At 43.7% G+C, this 19220-nt stretch overlaps 1 protein-coding gene across 1 annotated transcript in view; it reads left to right on the top strand. All coding sequences in view use genetic code 11, as the record gives it.

The window, feature by feature from the left end:
* The window catches only part of EGR_00563 (Bromodomain adjacent to zinc finger domain protein 2A), a gene marked incomplete at both ends in the record, with an annotated part of 29069 nt that extends 11550 nt beyond the window's left edge, over positions 1-17519 (top strand). Inside the window, 20 exons of the mRNA XM_024489812.1 lie at positions 1123-1385; positions 1895-2218; positions 3536-3800; positions 4559-4616; positions 4695-4806; positions 5466-5567; positions 5653-5833; positions 7005-7327; positions 7691-7813; positions 8721-8789; positions 10430-10541; positions 10619-10761; positions 10854-11158; positions 11304-12841; positions 13189-13655; positions 14156-14695; positions 15000-15419; positions 15701-16236; positions 16854-17000; positions 17072-17519. Coding sequence (XP_024355809.1) covers positions 1123-1385; positions 1895-2218; positions 3536-3800; positions 4559-4616; positions 4695-4806; positions 5466-5567; positions 5653-5833; positions 7005-7327; positions 7691-7813; positions 8721-8789; positions 10430-10541; positions 10619-10761; positions 10854-11158; positions 11304-12841; positions 13189-13655; positions 14156-14695; positions 15000-15419; positions 15701-16236; positions 16854-17000; positions 17072-17519 — 6476 coding nt within the window. The remainder of the gene's footprint in view (positions 1-1122; positions 1386-1894; positions 2219-3535; positions 3801-4558; positions 4617-4694; positions 4807-5465; positions 5568-5652; positions 5834-7004; positions 7328-7690; positions 7814-8720; positions 8790-10429; positions 10542-10618; positions 10762-10853; positions 11159-11303; positions 12842-13188; positions 13656-14155; positions 14696-14999; positions 15420-15700; positions 16237-16853; positions 17001-17071) is intronic.
* Positions 17520-19220: the final 1701 nt, after the last annotated feature.

The raw sequence follows: 19220 nt of genomic DNA, 5'->3' as shown, positions 1-19220 counted from the left end.
GTGTGATTCATCTCCCCCCCTCCCACGGGAGGGGCTGACTAATTGACCAGCAGAAGCAGAGGCAGCAGCAACAGCAGTAGCTTCGGTGATGATAATTGCTGCCATTGTTCGCTTTTGGGGACGTCATATGCAAGCACAGCAGCAGATTTATCTCCCCAATTAAAATACCTTTTTCCTTACTCTAGATTTTATTTTAGCCCTTGTTATTAAGCAAAACTCCTCACCGTCACTCTCCTGGAAATATTACCTGGCCTTTGTATTGCAATTAGCGAGAAGGAACTAGCTACCTTCCTCGTAAATTGACAACCATTGTCCTTGCGATGAAATGGGTTTTCTCCTCTCCTTCATAGGTCCTATTTCACCAAAGTAGCTTCAAATTGCTTGGTTTTTTACGCAGAGTTGAAGTCATGTTGAAATTTCACACTTTGCTAGGCTTTATTAGTTGTGATTGTGGTTAGTGCTCAGTGTGATCGCACTTTTACCTTGGTGGCATTGAATTTACTCGAAATTAAGTGGATGATTAGAAATTATATGCGCAAATCACATTTTGAGATACACATAAGGAGAATAATTATTTGAGCGATTTTTTTACTCTAGCTAGTTCAACTATTCCATAAATAATGTCTAGCCACTTTTGTTAACCTGATCCAGCATGTTTTGTTTTTGTTTTTTCTTCTACAAGCGAATCGAGTTGCATGCTACAATTCTTTTCATTTAAGGCTAAAGCACTTTAACATCACCCTACTGCTTCTTTATTTTTCATTAGTCATTCCTTTTTTGCCTTTGTAAACAAAATGAAATTTAGTATCAGTTTCTGATATCCATCCCAGTGATTAAAGAAGATTTTACTTTCTAGAATATTGCTCTTCGAACACCACAGGTTACGGGATTGGTTCATGAATGTTGCTATTTTAAAAGTTTCTCAAAAACTGATGAAATTCCCAAACAGCGGTTCCACTGAGATCGGTAGCAGTTAAGCTTTAACTCTAAAACGCGGGTTGAAATGACACTTAAAGTGCATCGAAATTTAAAGTTTTAAACGATGCTGCATCCATTTTTAAGAAAAGTGATATAGAATTTGCTTCACTTAGTATCTGACAGACACCAACTGGTTAATTTTAGGCTCTTATCATGCAGACAGTGTGGAGGAGACCTCGACAACCGCAGCACCAACAGCCGGGCCGGACGAGTCCTTCAGTTCCGTTTTGGCGAAGTTAACACAGGGTCTCAACCAGAGCGGTAGTGCATCCACTCCTTCCTCTGCCTCCTCTCGGGTGAGTCCCCCTACCACCTCCACTGGTGTGTTCGCTCTCTCACAACGTTACAAATTATTCGCACCGACCACTCTTTCGCTGCCTTCGTGCCAAAGGTCGCTTGTGCTGGAGGTTTTGTGCACAAGCGTCGGTCGTCATAGCAACTCTTACTAGCACGGCTTGAACAAAGGTCAACAATTGCTACGAATAAGAGCAAGATGGGACCTTAAGGACACCGCTTTTCACCTCTGCAACGGTTCCCACATCGTTATTTTCGATAAAAAACATTTAAGAGCCTAAAAATCTTTCATTGCGGTCACGATCGAGTCATGAAAACTCCCTATCATAAAAAGTAAGTTCTCGACTACAACCTTCACCACCTCTGCTTAAGTGCATATACCACTTCAATTGAGATTCACTTCTGAAATAAGTACAAAAAAGATTCAGAAACAGTGACACATGAAAACACTTTAGTCAGTTCAGCTTTTGTTCAATGGGTCAGGCTAACTCCTATTATAGTTCCCAAATTACATTTGCAATTTTTTTAAGGTGTAAGATGAATAAGAATTATGGTAATATAAAGTGGTAGACTGATAGAGTAGGTACGGTGGAGATTAACTTTTCGGTTGTCTTCCAACCAGACTCCAAGTTCATCACACGGCCAGACGAAAGATTCGATTGTCTCAACAACATCAGTTTCAACATCATCCTCTGGGGTCCTGACGAATACGTCAAGATTTCCTCTCCAAGAAGCCGGAGAGAATGCCGCAGCTTTTGCTGCCGCAGCTGCACTGACGGCTCTGCAGCAGCAGCAACAACAACAGCAACAGAATCGAATGGCGGCCTCCAAACAGTCTTCCCACCTATCTCATCGGTCGACGCTTCTGGGGACAACACTAAGTCGCGAAGGTCATCCACACAGGGGCAGGGGAAGACCTCCCAAGTCCTCTTTAGCCCTAACCAGGGTGGGTTTCCAAAGTGGAATGTGCTAAAGGAACACCGCGATATTTGGATCGGTTCTGCCTATTTCCAGATCTCTCATCCATGTCACGATAATATAGCTCCTTTTGAGACTTTTGTGAGCTCAATCTATCCCTTTTGAGGTAATAATAAAGTGTGCTAGCACAACTGGCAGATATTAGAATTGCACTTAACATTCTTAGCTGGCAAGATGAGAGAGTTACTGAAGCGTTATACCCAGGTGTCACATGAGAGCATCTTTAACATGATATTTTTGCCTAATTTTCTCATTAAGGCAATGATATGATGTTTCGTCACTCTTTTTAATGCATTCCAAAAATAATTCATCTCGCCCATATTTTAAAAAAATTCAAAGATTTGCTATAAAGGTCTGAGAGGCAATGCGCTTTAGGTCCAAATACTGGGTATGGCCGCAATAACTTCTGAGTCAGTCGACATAGCACAATACGACTTGTCATTTCACCGGCTGAAAGCAATGCTAAGTGAGTTGACTTTTAAGAATGTAATTCACTGCTAAGGTGACAGATGCCTCACCGACTCGACCTTAATGGGATTTTAACTAGCACCAGGTACGCAATGCTTGGAGAGCAAGAAGGGATTGGAGTAGGGTGACTAAATTGATATGCTGTGATGCCAATAGCTCGTCAAAGAGCTGATCCCCATTGTTCTCTTGTTTGCCTGAGATGCCGCTTTTCTCTACTTGATCCCATGAGAAGTTTCATCTAGCAAGGCTCATTTGCAGCCTGAAAAGGTTGTCCGTTGCAGAAACAGTTAAAGCATATGATTAGCAAGTTTTATTTTGATGAGAAGTAAATGGTTTCATTAAAGTGGGTGTTCTGGGATATGCTATTCGTCCTAAAATTTATTTAGAAATTGTAAAACCACCATATTTTCTGAAGTGGTTTAAGAGGTCAACTTTCTCCGATTAAGAGTTGTATTTCGCTTCGCACATATCCTCTTAAAGACTGTCAACGATGTCAAAAATGGTAAATACAAGGTATTGGACTTCTACATCGTCCTATACTGTTGGCAAGAGTTTTCGCCGTAGACCCAAAGCAACTCTAAACAGCAACAGTAATAAGGTTTTACATTTGATGGTTTTTTGTCTAATTTAACGTTTCTTACCATCCATCACAAATTACAATCGTGATTATGTGGCGATAATGTAGTGGTAAGACAATCTAAACCAAGTTAATTGATGGACTCACTCCTGATTGTTTAACTAGAATGTGTGAGTCCAAATATATTGCAAGCATTAATTGGTCACCCCTGACGCCTCTATTCCATCTCTGAATGTGCAGACTCCATTTGATAAACCCTCCCGAGCTACGACCTCGACCCCACAGCCTGAGTCCTGCCTGGCCGACTCGAACAGCATCGACGGAACCATAACCGATGTGCTCAAACGTCTCAACGACTCCGTCGATCTCTCGGGCAGCCGCAAACGAAGGCGCATTGCCTCTACCGAAAAAATGACCCCCAGTACTGCCTCTGCAACTGCTGCAGTTGCCACCACACCTACATCATCTGGAGCTCCTGTTTCCACATCCAAATCGGATACCTCAGGTAGGTCCTTGCAGCAGGTTCCTCTCGAGGAGCTGAGTGGTTAGACCATCAACCTTCTCGATCCATTGTAACTCCATTTTCTTCCGATAACTGTAAAGATGTTGTCTTGAGTCAATGAGCTATTACCGGCGGGAAATGAATGCAGTGGTTCTGTGTTAAGCGATGATCTACGGGTTAGGCATGGTAGGGTTTGAAACTCACTGTAATGATATTTGCGCTTGACTAGGTCTGAGAAGGTTGCTATAGCTATGGAGTCTCTAGTGAGCACTAAAAGCAGATGCTTTGACCACTTGGCATTGGCATGAGCATGAAAAAATAACAAAGTCACGTTAAAACAACTCACCAAGCAAAATCTTGTCTTGTCGTCTACTTCCAATTTCCGAATTCAAAGACATTTACAAGTAAATTCAATGGTCCCTAGTGGGTTTTAGTTTTTTAACTTTAGAGAAAATCTATCCATATTTTACTACTTCACTTAGCTAGGGCTGGATAAATACTCTGAAAATTTTATCTGTTAACCAAAAAGCAATCATGGTCAGCAACTGCGACAAGGGCGGTTCTTTCAAGCATCATAACTGTTTTATTGCGTATAGCGCAGAAACTCTTGTTAAATATATTCAAATGTTTTTTCACCCTGACTGAATTACTTCAAAGAAGCATGTGATTTTTACTTTGTAATAAGCTCTCTTTGAAGAATCGTGGTAGGAAATTCATTTCTTAGGGAGTCGATGTTTAATAAACGTCATTTTTTATTTTAGGTCACAAACGAGTACGGGGCTTCGCTGACAGTGGTTACCGACTTCCCTTGGGTTTAGGGTGTGTTTGAAAAACTGTCGACCCGCTCAGCTCACAGATTATGTTACAAAATTGACAAAAATTGCCATTTTTTTTCAGCTGGCGCCGCGAGACCCTCGTGAAGGGTGTCGGCCCAGGGGGCCTGTTGGGAGACGTAGTCTATATCGCTCCCTGCGGTCGTCAATTTTGGAACATCGAGGGTATACGAGAGGTGAGAAGGATTGCAAATCTCTCTACTTCGTTCGTGGACATTAGGCTCCAACTATCGAGAGCACATCAAGACGGTGGCTTACTTGAGCTCAAGAGGAAGGTTTATTTAACCAATATGGACATGTGGCATTTAAGTGGCTTCAACTCCCTTTGACATGAACAATGGCATCCATGTGAACGTACTCGAATCTTAAAATGCCACTTTTTGTCCCTGCGTACATCCGACATGACCTGATTTGGATTCTACTTGCATAACTTTTAACGTTTCAATCAACACAAATTCACATTAAAACCCGACCGCAACACCTTTGGCACCGCTCTCGTCCTTAAAACAAGTACATTTGGATCGGCTTCATTCTACACGCATTTCATTTTTCACTAGTCGGAGGAAAGAAGGGCGGTAGTAGTAACCATTCAAACAGGCTTCCATATTGCAATTTGCCATCACATTCTAGTAGGCGAAAATCTTTCTCACACTGTGGACTGCTGAAAATAGCACTAGAAATGTAAAAAGTCGGCTTCATTTACAACTGGCACGACTGTCTGTGGCTTGCAACAAAAATTAGGTACTTTCGTTTTTTAATGATGTGAAGTCTCTTTAAAGCAGTGGCGTTTTCCAGGCAGACATTGAACTGAGATTCTCTTTTGTCGTTAATCTAGTACCTTCGATCAGTAGAGAACAGTATTTTAACCGCAGAAGATTTCACTTTCAAATCCTACATCCGTCTTGGCGACTATTACGAGTGTAACAAGGACTCGAAGGTATACAGAAATGAACAATAATAATAATAATAACTCAAGTTCGAATTGTTTGCATAAGTGGGAAATTTTATGCGCTTCCTTGAAGGGGTTTGTGAAGATGTCCGAGGCTGCTGTGAATGCACTCATCACCACTGGCCAAGATTCCCCTTCCAGAAGTCATCGACGAACGCCTCAAGCGGTTTTTCCTCCTACTTCTCTCCCATCCACCACCGTCACCGCTACTACTTCCATCCCACCCACCAACACTGCTGCAAAGTCACTTTCAGGTTCGTTTTGAAAATAAACAGCATTTTTGTTGATATTAGCCTCTTACACACGAAAGCGAGATCTCGGTCCCAGCTTTTAAAGATTACTTGGGATTTTTTCCCAAGACAAAGTAGTCAAACTGTTTATAAAAGAGGCATAGATGGTTATTTCATTTTGTTTTGCTGAAAATGAGTGGTGTTAGCAACATCCTTCAAGGGGTGGTCTCTGCGACAGCACTGACATTTTGCCTTTTAATTTATCAGTAAATTACCTTGAAAGGATAAATTTGCAGCAGACGGAATCTGGTTAGACTATGGTGTTGTATGTTCAACACGTTCACTGCCGGTATCTGATACATTTATGAGGCTCTGATTTCTTTAGTTGAGCCTGCACGTCACAAATGTGAGACATATGTTCTTCATCACCTTACGATAGATTGGCTGCATCAATTCATGTCTCTAACGGATTGGTTAAATTTAACACAATAAGGCAAACGTAGGATTTTCTTGATCTGAGAGTGATTACACTTTTTTAGGCTTGAAGCAGCTGCAGTTGAATTGGTCAAAACAATTAATGACAGTGAATGCCAAAAGAAATATTCAGGCTGTGGTGGTTGGTACCCCACTGAGATTCCGGCAGTGAAGGTATTAAAGATGGACGGAAATAGGGGTCAAGTTTAGACAAGACAACCGTCAAAGGCAGCAAAAGCCGCAGAATTCAACACATTGTGCGAAAAATATTTTTATAATTCTAGTCTGGGTTCCATGCAATATTCCTGTTACCAGATCCCTGGAGTTGTGATTGTTATAGAATACGATTTTTTCCGAGTTTATAGAGTCTTTTGAAAGGATTAGCAGCTATCAGGTTTTCAAAACAAAGTACTTCTGGGAAGACAAGTATTACGGGCCGTCAAATCACAAGAAAGACAGCAACTTTACTACTCCACCGCATAGCACAAAATAAATCCATTTTCAAGTGGTGTATTGCTTGAGCTAGTAAAAAACACCCTTCCTTACTCTTTGGATGTTTATTTATACTGCACCACCTGCATTAAACTCATGAGTTGATTTGATCCCAGAAAAACAGCAGAAACAGAACAGAATAGTGGGTACAATCTCGAACAACGCTTACAACCACCCATCCAGGCAACAGACGGTATTTAAAATTTTTTCTCTGCTCTTAATAATATAGGTTTAGCCTTTAATCCTGACCTCATGGCTGCAATGGCGGCAGCGAACGTGGAGAACTACTCAAAACCGTTCACCGATTTCCACTTGGCTCTGCCTCGGTTTCCCAGCCTCCCGCCCCAATTAACCGCAGTGCTGGCCAATCAAATTGGGTCCTTGTGGTCGCCATGGCCAGCCGATATTCAAAATACCGAAACTTCTGCCGTGGCTGCATCGCCTCCATCGACTACTTCGTCCACTTTTGCGCTCCCTTCCACTCAGCAGCAGCAGCAACCTCAGCAGAAGGATCGCTTCTCCCTCCAGTCTTCAAGTTTGAGCAGTCTTGAGGTAGAATCTAAAGTAGATTTTTGCCTTTCTTGTTATTTTTTCACCTCAGTTGATTTTATTTTAATTTCTTAGCAAAAATTGCTCAAATGTTTTGGCGTAATTAAGGGGCTGATTACAAAACTTACAGAATAAACCAGCTTTCGAGGCCGAAGCATTAAGCCGCTAGATTTTGAGGTTAACTTCGACCAAATTCGAGGACTTATTAACGCTTAAATAACAAACTGTTGGAACAATGTACCTTTTTCTGGTCCCATTCTGAGTTATTTTTGAGTAAAAATCAGTTTTTGTACATTTTGAGTCTGAAGAAAAAATCCAGATTGTGAACCCAAAACCTCCAAAGTTTTGTGTCTCTATCAATTTTAGGATTTTGATCGACTTCGATCCTTCTTTACGAAACTCGTCGAGGATCATCAACGTCTAGAGAACGAGAAAGAGACTCAAAGAAAGGCCGATCTGGAGGCTCAAACCGCAAAAGCACGTGAAGAGGTATTTTGACCATATAAGTAATTAGTTTGGGATTCCAAAGCTCATTCAAGTGGCAAATGGTTTGACGGTTGAAAAGAAATTAAATTGGTAATCAAATATAAAATTCTCTCGCATTTTGCCCTATCATTTTGAATTCATTTGGCACCAATCATAGTTAAGACGTATTTAAAACAGAAACCGTGGCCTATTGTCATGGAATCGCTGTTTATAGGGTTCATTTGTCGTGACGCAAATACCATTAACTCGTTTTTTCACTGTAATAGCCAATCTACAAGAAGAATTATAATACAGTCAGAATTCCCTTTAGGTTAAGCAGTAACAATCAGTATTCTCGTTTTTTTCCTTTAGACCCCTTTGACCCAAACTCTGAATGTACTGTTTGTTAAGACTTTCTAGGTGTAATCGTAGCTGAGAGGAAAAGTGTACTACTGAAATGCACTACTTGAGACCCAATGACCTCACTTTATTTAATTGGATTGACTGCCAGTATTACTTCAAGGCATAGGCATATTTCTGGCTATAAAAAGTGCAAATGGCTTCAATTACAGAATTTCTAGCTCAGTGCTCACTGCCACGGACTATCGCTTACCTCAGTTTATACTTTCCTTGTTCACACGAACGATGCGGAGGCCTTTTACTTTACGGCTTTGTTAACCGAGTAAATCCGACTCTACTATCCTTTGGCAAGAGTTGAAAAATGCTTTCTATATACCACTAAAGTAATTGACTCCTAGTATTTCCCTATAGGGCAGCAACTCGACATAATAAGCATTCATTCTCGGTACGAAAGTGGGACGATTTTTTCAGGCTCTTAAAAAGCTCTAAGTTTTTTAATGATTTAAGTTTGAATTTTGATCGACACTGTTGCAAAAGAGAACAGATTATAACCGACTCCTTCCACTTTTAGCGTGTTGCCTACCTCGTAGACGAAGAGTTACGAAGGCCTGTGGAGGATTTGAATGTCCTCAATCCCAAGGTGAGTTCGGGAAGTTATTTGAAAATATTTCGTTCCGCTTTGCCTATCCATATTCGTAGGCATGCGGTCAAAGCGGTTGCCCTAACAACATGTGCACACTCAGGTAAGCCGGGAAGGCCTATAGTGTGACTCCATTGATTGTCTGGGCAACACACATGTCGGCATCCACACACACATGAAGAAACCAATTTGCCAAATTGGCAGTTATTTTTTTTTTGTTGTTTTTCTAAATACTATCTCTCTTTCCCCAGGGAACCGGGGAGGGGAAGGGGTAAGACAGGAATTAGCCAATAGGGAGGCGGGGAGGTGGTGCGTGTACGCGTAAAGAGGCTACAAATAACGATTGGCGGTTTCTTCAACAGCGTCATCATCTACCTCATCACAACCACGACTGCAGCCGCCACCAGCATCACCCTACTTTGTCTATTTACGCAGCTAGTTCGCATACTTTTCAGCTCACGTTGCCCATTTATCAAAAATTCTCCCTCGGATAGCACCTTTGATGAATGCAGTTTGTTTTGTTGGGTCCTCAAATTTAGGCTTTAAATTCACAGAAAAAGGTGTCGAGAAATTATTATATTGAGCTAACATTTGATGCAGCAATGTGCCCTTATCACACGACAGTCAGAGTTCATCCATGTAAAGTCGAGATTATCAACATTCGCCATTGCTCTTTCACATCTTTCAGCAGAAAAGTGGTTCAAAAGTAGTAACTATCTTCCCTTCGTTAAGACATTGTGATGGGTTCCTCTTTGCGCATTCGCGACATTTGTAACAGGGTCTTGTGAACACATTGCCTCAAATCAGGAAAATGGTTGCCTTTTAAGAAGTCTGGACAGTTTTCGTTGAAATGCAACTGGTTACCTTCTAGACTTTGTGATTGCTGACCTTCGATCCATGACTTTGAGTGTAACGCTTAGGTGAATGGGTCCTTCAAGACATCTGTTTTACCCTTTAAAACTGGGTCTAGGACTCTTATTTTGACTGACGACTTTGAATCATAAGATTTCCCAAGCTTTAAAAATTGATTTGGGTGTTGACGGATTTCGTGAGTTCTTCAAAATTTTAGCTGAATTAGTTTTATTGTGCATGGGGATCGCTTTTTGCCCCGCGTTGTAATAATCAAGTCCATTAACCCCCACTTCCGTAAAATCAACTTCCTCATTTTGAAGTTTTGGATCTTAAATTGGTAGTTTTCCTGAGGGCGAGGCTCTCCTAAGGTGATTGTTCGGGAACTACTCCACTAGGAGGAGGTAGACGATATTTTAATAAGCAAGTTTTATGGTCTAAGTTTGAATGTGCACTGGCCAAAAGTCTAGCTGGGAAAAACACGAAGTTATGGCTTTGCAAAACTTTGGCCTCAGGTTACTTTAATGGGACTTCTAAATTAGTAAGACTCGTCGGTCTGCCTTACCGTGCTAAGCAATTAATCACTCCCTTCCCTCCTGCCCCTTAACTGGTTATTCGTTTTGTTTTGCCAGTGTAGAACCAACTTGTTTCCGCGCTTCAGAATCGCAGGTCCAGTCATGCATACAGAACTGACTAAGCAGACCGTTCATATAGTTTAAATGCTACTTGGTTTGAGTTACAATTAGTCTCTGCTTTTCCTCATTTACTAATTTCCATTTCTATCGTTCAAGGTTCTGCCTGAATTTGATCGCATTGACGGCAACCGAATGCCTAGCCAAGTATTCACTGATTGTCTTTTTGTTTTGGAATTCCTTCACGCATTTACAGAGGTCCTCTGCATCGGTGAGCTAACCTTGACGTTTTTCGATCTACTCACATATTATAAGTAGAATGTTGCAAACCCTCCGTACTCTTTTAAGATCCTGAGACCATTCCGTCCATGCGGTGCATGCAAGCGGCATTCATTGATAGGGATGATACTTGCATCGAGGTTATCAATCACCTCATTATTGAACTACTAAAATTCGCTATTCTCGACCCTGGTATTCCGACACCTCGACTGGTATATTCAAATGGCTTTGATCTTTTGTATGCCTTCCTCTTGCCATCTTTCGTCCATAGCTAAGACACTACTTTCATTGCCCTTGTCTTTAGGTAACTCAACTTTTGAGCCAGCGGTTCAGTGAAATGGAAGTAAACACTCAGACAGTAACCGGACTATTGCGTGTCTTTCTCATTGGTCGAAATGGTTACGAGGACGAGATGTCTGATTGGCTGGCGCCCTCGAATGTAGGTCATCTTAAGGATCTTTCGGGTCCTCAGTTGGCCAGTCTCCTGGCCTTCATCTGTGATGAGCTGACTTGCTCTAGTCGTATCATCTCGAATGAGGTCGATCGAACCATTGAGTTGCAGATCTCGTTGAGAAGGGACAAGTTCAATATAGAGGCGAAGATTCGGAAGTACGTCCAGAAACTGTCCAGCCAGTCTTGATCCATTCGTCTGTTTATCCACTTGCCCATTTTTATATTTGTTATTCATCCATTCTAGCTCCATCCACTCAATGAAAAAGCAATATTCCTTGAAATTCTTCTCTCCCTTTTTTAGAATTCGTGTGATTTTAGCGCGGAAATTCGGTTTGGATCACACGGTTAATTCGAGGGGATCAGAGGAAGAGAATGGCAAAAAGCAACCTGCTTTTTTACAGAGCATGCGTCAACTCGCGCCATTCCAAAATTACGACTCTGGTGATGAGGATGAGTTGAACAGTGTGGATGAGTTGGAGAAATGCATAGAGGAGTTACATCACTGCCTGGAGGCCAAACAGCGGGCAATCGAGGAGTGCTCCTTCCGACTATCGGGGTTGTTTTTGGGTCAGGATCGGTTCTACCGGAACTACTTTGTCCTCGGCAGCGTAGGGGGCATCTATGTGGAGGGACAACCGACGGTTTTCAAGGAGGGTTCAGCTATTCGCGATGTACCGCCGGTTTTCGGTCCCGATGCCATCGTGGCCGAAATCAAGGCTCGAAGGGAGCTCTCCATAACCCGACACTTCAGTACAAACTCTAGCAGTACCTCTAGTAATGGAGTATTGACACAAAAGCCAAATCCTTTGCGATCCACATCGAATCCTGGTGTACTGATAACGACAAAGACTGAAAAACAAACTGCGATGAGTGAGAATGAAGAGGTAAAAAATGAAGAAACACCACTGATCGAGAATGAGGCTAATTTGGAGAAAAAGTGCGAGTTAGAAGAGGAAGCAAAAATAATGGAAATTGTTGGAACCTTCACAGAAGAGTCCCAAGAGGCGATCAGGAGAGTTAAGGAAGTGGAAAAGAAGGAGGATAAACAGGTGAAAGATCAGGAAGATGATAATTTAGAAGAAGAATCAGTCTCTCTGAAATCCGAGGAGAGGATGCCAGAAAAGAGGGAAGATCCTGAGGAATCGACAACTTGGCAACCACTGGACCTCTCAACAAAACGGTCCTCACCTCCACCTCTACTCTCACTCTTGCCTTCACAACAATCTGATTTGTCCCTTTGTCAGTCTTTGACGGAGCAGGATCTGGCCTCTGCGTTAGATGCATGTCAACTTGATGACACCTTCTTGACCACTGCCACCCTCCTTTACGCCACCCAGACCGAGACTATCGATCGCTCCGCAATCGTGGGTGGTTGGACAGACCCTAGCTGGCATGTCCAGCTGCTCTTCTACAAACTCCAATTGCTTCGGTCGATAGCTTTTGAGAGGCGCAAAAACTGTGAAAACGATGAGAAAGCGCTTTCAACGGCATTAAGACAGTTGAAGATGTGGTTGGCGGACAGCAGTTTGGAGGGCGGAGAGGAGTGGGAACACTTCAACACATCCAATGCTAATAATGTACAATTTGACGACGGGGAAATGGCAAAGGAGGTAGAACGGATCCTCAAGGAGAGAAAGGTTCAAGAAGCTGGGCCCGAGTCGCTGGAATTAATTCCGGCTGATGCAAAAGGGAACTGGTGGCGATTGAAGGGATCGGAAGGACTGCAGACTCTACTTGAGGCGCTACTCCCGAGAGGCATTCGGGAGAGGGGTTTGGCCCAGACTATCCAACTGTCTGAAGAGGCTGTCACCTCGTCGATCCATGTCGACCCTTCGACTGGTGCGTGTATATTTCCTTGATGTCATTTCAAGATTCTTATGAAGCTGTCACGCGTTGTCGATTTCCTTTGTGCTGAGTTGATTCTTTATTAATTGCGTAATTTCTTAAGCTTATTCGGCTTCCAGTTAAATCAACCTCACATTCCGTGAATATCAAATATAAACTCCATACAATTTAACACAAAAATGGACTCGAGCTATTTAGTTGCTTCCTTTTTCCCATTAACACTGGATTCCCGTTTCTATTTTTCAGCTTTCGCAGTTAGTCGTAACATTCTGTTTTGGCATTAAAATCAATGGAAAAAGAAACCGGTCTCAAAAAGCCTAACCGATGGATTCTTAATTCAGTTTTGGACCTCAATTCTACCTCGAACTCCTCTGAGGGCAGTTGGAAGCCACGCCTTCTGCGAGTCCGTTCGCGCCGTGGCAAGGGCCGTGGAGCTAACGCATCCAGTCCACTCTGCTCCACCTCCTCAGCCGCCAATCTGTCCGCTCTCAGCTCTGGACGTCACTTCGCAGCCTCCGTCTCGCACATCTCCTCGGCGACAAATCTCTCTGAAATCGCCGCAGGCGATGTGAGCACCTATGCATTCCACGGAGATGCAGAGAATTCGCTTGGAGCTACCATGGAGCGGAGTGTTTTTCTTGGAGAGAACTTTGAGCGAGCGATGCGGGCGGGTAGGAACTCCACTAATTCAGCAGCCACAACAACAGCGGCTGAACGCGAGTTCCTCGATGAATACCGATTTTTGGAATTGGTTGAAGGACTGGTTGACAGAGTCCTTTCAGCTAGTTTGCAGACCAAAGGCTGGCAGGTAGAAATCATACTATGCAAACAACTTAATAGTGCTTCAATTTTCCGCTCAACGTGAAATTCATCTAGAAAGTAACGTCGAAAGTACAGCTCTTGTCTCAGTCTAAGTTGGAAGCATCCAGTGTCAACTACTACTAATTAATGGCAAACCTTTTAGCCGAACAGTTAAATGGAGAATCTCAGTTGTCTCGACAACTTAGGAGAATACCCAAATTGTCACAGTGAACCGTGTCACAAAGTGACTGGTTAAATCTAAAAGAATAAGGTAGGTGTGGGATGTTCTCGGTTCGAAATGCGACGATAGAGGCTCGAGCACTAGCCCTTAATACATTCTTACTTAAAGGGAAATTCTATAATTGTAAAAGAGGTTAAATAAATTACCTAAGCGTCTAAGGTATCATCCAATATCTTTTGTGTAAATACTAAGAACTCGGTCATGGACCTTCTGGATTTTGTCATCATACGTCAGGACAGGATTATTTCCCTCTTCTTCATCCACAGGCTCCAATGAAAGCAACCGAGGACGACTCCATACAAATCGTGCCACGTGACACACCCAAAGTCTACCGCTACGACTACTGGCCCTTAGAACTAGCACGAGAACGCCTACTCGACCTAGAAGCTCACACCGAGCGACGCTATCTGCTGCCACCTCTGAACTGCGAGTCGCGGCTCGATGCTGTTCAGGCGCAGGCAGCAGCAGCTGCAGCAGCCGCAGGAGAGGAGGCAGTAACGTTGGTGGAGGGTAGCGGAAGCGTCTGTAGCGACTCTACTATACACGAAGAAGCTGCAGCAACACTTCGCTCACATCCTCCACCGCCGCACATCCGACGGCGCGTAATACGGCGCAGCGAACGCGAGGCAGAGGGTGAAGAGGGTGACGGTGGTAGTGGTTGTGGGGGTGAGGGGACCTCAGGTGAAGCACAGGGTCTCTTGCTATGGCGACGCAGCACTCGTAAGGCGGACTCCGTGGCGGAGCTTAAAAGATGTGCTATGCAGTTCGAGGCAGCGATTGCATGGGACAAGTCCATCATGAAAGTGGTGAGTGAAAGATAGGCAATTCATAGTTTGTAGCAGCTACCTCTGCAGATACTCTCCCATTCTAATTTGAGGTTGCAGCATTTAGTGTTTAGTCTACTCTGTGATGTATTAGAGTATTGAGCGTAATTTCAAACTACGAGGAATCTCGGAGAAGTTTGTAACGATGTCCCAAATTGTTGGAAGCATCTAACGAAGAAATAAAAAGCAACAGTAAGTGATTCCTGATTTCGATGCTGTTGAAAAGGTGCCCAGTTATTCATCCACTCATGATAGATTCCACGTCAGTTTCGTTTTATTGTTTCAGCTATGCCAAATCTGCCGGCGCGACAAGAATGAGGCACGTCTGCTGCTATGCGACGGTTGCGATCATGGCTACCACACTTACTGCTTCCGTCCCCCAATGATTTCTATCCCCGAGGGAGATTGGTTCTGCTACGACTGTGTCTCCAAGGCGACGGGTAAATGCCACTGCTTTGTCTGCGGCCTTGCCAAGCCCATTGGAGCTGCGGAGGCACCATCAGCGACGGCAGTGGAGCCAGCACACCGACTTGTTCAATGCACCTCCTGTGCCCGCGGCGCCCATCCTGCCTGCCTGAGGCCGCCTCTGAACCGGCTGCCCAAGCGGTGGACCTGTATGCTCTGCGCAGCGAGTGGGTTGAGCGGAGCGGTGGAGAAGGTAGGGGCTGCTGCTACGGCCACTTCAGAGTTCCAATCGCCGAAAAAGGTTCGGGCACTTGGCTTGTTTCCTCCTTTTGAACTTTTCTGTACTGAAACGTCTTCTCAGATCTTTTATCAAAGTACAAATTATTAATATTGGTAGAGAGATCGAATGTGTGCTTACCAGGCATGTTGTTAGACCACAGGTTAGATGCTTTATTGCTTGAGTAAAACACCGAAGCTTGCATCACCAATGTAATCAAGGTAAATTCTACTCAAAAGAATAAATTTAACAAGGTCTCATGTGAACATCTGGTGCATGTATCTCATTATCTCCTCACCTTTTAGAACAACGCTCCTCAAGCCGAGCGTCCAAAACGCGTCTACATCAAGTCAGGCGCCTATCGCAGCTCGAAACGCACGACAAAATCGAAATGTGAGTCAGTGAAACAGAGGATCACCGAGCAGCAGCGAAAAGTTGGACGACCAAAGGGCACCAGTGGCAGCATCAGTAGTGGTGGCGGTTGCAGTAGTAGGCGGAAGGACTCTTCCTCCCTTAAGAAACGCGGCCGTCCTCCGGGCTTCTACAAACGCTCCCACACAGAGACGGGCGGGGAGAATGAGGCTGACGACGATGGTAATGATTATGATGACGATGCCGAAGAGGAGGACACAGAATATGCGGGAGGTGACGGGGAGGAAGAAAGCGGCGGTTGTGGTGGTGGTGAGGAACGGGTCACGGAGGCCAGTGGAGACGATGGAGATGGTGCGGCGCCAGTTCCTCTAACGAATGGGATTTTCAGCTCGAGGAAGTTCGCCGCGACTAAACGCCACGGGAAATCACGTAAATTACCGCTGGGTCTTACGGAACGTAATTTTTGCAGGTGAGATGCGTAGATGAGACATCCAATCCCTTGGTCGGGTCTGTCATCACTATTTTAGTGGCAGGCTTCTTTTCTTGAAAAACAACGAATTTAAGATATTTTCAGCGCATCTTTTAACGACCGTTGGCGGTGTGAAATGAGCGAAATTGATCCCAACAACCGGAAAACGCTGGGTTGTGCATATTTTCATCCTCATTCTAAGTGAACCATGTGCAAGGCACATGTTAAGGTCAGAGTTGAGGCCTATGACCTGGAGGTAGTTGCAGTTGAAGTGCTTACATTCATCTTGCGTTTTGCTTGAATTAGACACAGGATTTGATGTGGTTATTTGACGTTGAACAAACGTTCAATGTTGGAGAACTGGTGCAGTTTCTTTGCACGTAACAAATGAGCGTCAGTAAGGAAATCGCCTTATCACTCCTGGAGATAGTTCACTTAAAACACACTGGATGACCGCTTTTTACGATTCCGTTGCTTAATTACCACCTTTCAGACCCTGTCAAGGTGACAAATCTGTGTTATCAATGGTTTAGACATTTAAGAGAGGATGCAAAGTAGGGTATTTGATGTTTAACAATCCAACAAAAGTTCTCTCAATCATTTTAACTCCTTCATAGACACGTGACAGAGGACCTGATGAAACACGAACTATCTTGGCCCTTCAGGAAACCGGTCTGCTGCAAGACTATTCCGATATATCGAAAGGTTATTAAAAGGCCTATGGATTTGTCGACCATTCTTAAACGTCTAGGTGCAGACAAATGGTGAGCGAGGTGTATGTCTTCCTCATCCTCCTCTCCAATGTGTTTCCTGTTAAATTTTTTTTGTTCCTAAGGAATTATTACACTTCTGTGGCAGAATGGCGGGAAGACGTGCGTCAAATCTTCAAAAACTGCCGAATCTTCAACGAGGACGACTCCGAGATAGGTAAAGCAGGCCACGAATTGAGGCGATACTTTGAAACTAACTGGGCGCACATTTCGCGTCTGTTAAACCCTGGGAATGCTTCTTCACCGCTGGAAGCGCCAACTGGGGAGGATTCAGTCACTACAGCTCCCAGCACACCTGGATGCCAAGAGCCTTCCACGTGCACGCCAAGTCCTGCCACAAGGCCTACTTTCGAGGTAGACGATACACCGCCTCTTTCCCATCCCCTTCCACCCTCCTCTGAAGGTGTTGAAGCTCCAGCTTCACCAAAGTCCGCGGAAGCACCAACAGAAGTGGAAGGAGTTCTGAACTCCCCATGTGCTAGGGAGGCGGTGGTAGAGTCTATCGTGAGCTAGGTGGGTTGTGGATGCACACAGACATATCCTTTGGCCATTTTGAATTGTCCCTGATTCCTTCTTTTTCTACACCACTGACAATCGATCCTTTATGCACAGGCAGGCAGACACGTAAGCGCGGCTCTCTTTCTCTCATTCCTTCAACCGTGCTGCAGCTTACTTTGCTCTCTGTGTATAATTCATCTCTCTGCCATAAACACACGAACACCTACTCCAACCTCTACACACAATCGTGCTCCCCTGTTATGTGCAATTATTATTCCGGTCACTAATGTCAGTGTTTGGGAAATCGCCCATAGGTTTGTAAATAAAGCATAAACAATCACTTGAATGATGATTGCCTTCTGCCAAGAAATAATCTGCACGGTTTTGTCAGAAAGCCGGTCGGTTGATAAAATTTGTCTTGCTCGTCAAATAGACCGTGAAATGCAAATAAGGTTTTATGGAGGCTTGTCAACTATTTGGAATCGTTGCTAGTCCGTAGACGAGTATTATGAACTAGGGTCTATGTGCGTGACCTCGGATCCTTTTGAGCTCCCAGCCAGGTAGTCGACAAGACGTGCTTTTGGTGACATTAACCTTGGCCACCTAAGTAGCTTCTATACGTGATCTCGGAAAATCGGGAGGGGCTGAGTGAGAGTGCGACTTTCTAGAACGTCCGAAAAGTAGCCATGAAAGTGGAAACTTCCAGAAAATCGAAATAGGAATGTTAACCGGCACTGCAGACAACCCCAGCAAAGTGTGTAAGAGTAACCAGCCGATTTTCCTTTTATATAGTATGGCAGAAGATCTGCCTCTACAGTGCTCAATTTAGAACGTAAGGGTAAACTCTAGGAAGAACCATCCTGTTGGGTTGCTACAAGCACGAGGCAACCAAACAGTTCGGTACGGTCTTTGTAATAAAAACTAAATGACTGCGGAAATCTACTTGAAATATTTCGCTCGATGAAGTAATCATTATTCCATGTTATATTCCTTTCTATACAAGAGAAGCTCGAGAATATTTTGTCTCTAGAAACTAAGAAAAATCTTGCTCTAGGTATCTCAGTTTCGATCCCACTTTAATTTCCCAACTGTCTATAATATTTCGCATGTAATCATGTGGTTTCCAACTACCGACGCCATGAAGAGTTGGTAATCATCACTTAAAGAACAATCATAAAGGGGATATGTAGGACAAGGGTGAGAGAGCTTTGGAACCTTACTGAATTCGTTTTGTAAAACAGAGAAGCTCAAAGTAAGTCAGACTTTACTGTCTTTTTTGAAATGGGGGTTTAAGAGAACATTTAAATGCTACGGACGCAGTAGGGTTGGTAAAAGTGTCGCGTGTTCATTTCCCTGATATCTTCATACAAGTACCGTTGACAGCTCTCTAACAAAGTTTTTTGATAGTTCACGGCTAGTATCGCTTCAGGGTGTAATAACATTCCTGCAGAACACGGGACTGAGGTGGTTGCCAAAGGTAGGCGCCATTTTTAGCCCTTCTGTCAGGCGTCGTCACATATTCTCCCATCCGCAGCATATGTCCCACTTCTGTCACGTTAAAATTTAGCATTCAGGAATGAAAATTGGGGTACATGCCCTTTGCGATGTTTGCCTTCCCCTGACACCAATGTAGTGTCACGAGATTTCCCTGAAGGCGAAATGAACATAATAAGAGGGCAGAATATGTATCACTAGCATGGAGAAAGGCTGGGGTTA

The sequence above is a fragment of the Echinococcus granulosus genome, assembly GCF_000524195.1.
Source record: "Echinococcus granulosus chromosome Unknown EG_S00002, whole genome shotgun sequence".
Lineage (NCBI taxonomy): Eukaryota > Metazoa > Platyhelminthes > Cestoda > Cyclophyllidea > Taeniidae > Echinococcus > Echinococcus granulosus.
This window is presented reverse-complemented; position numbering and strand designations above follow the sequence as displayed.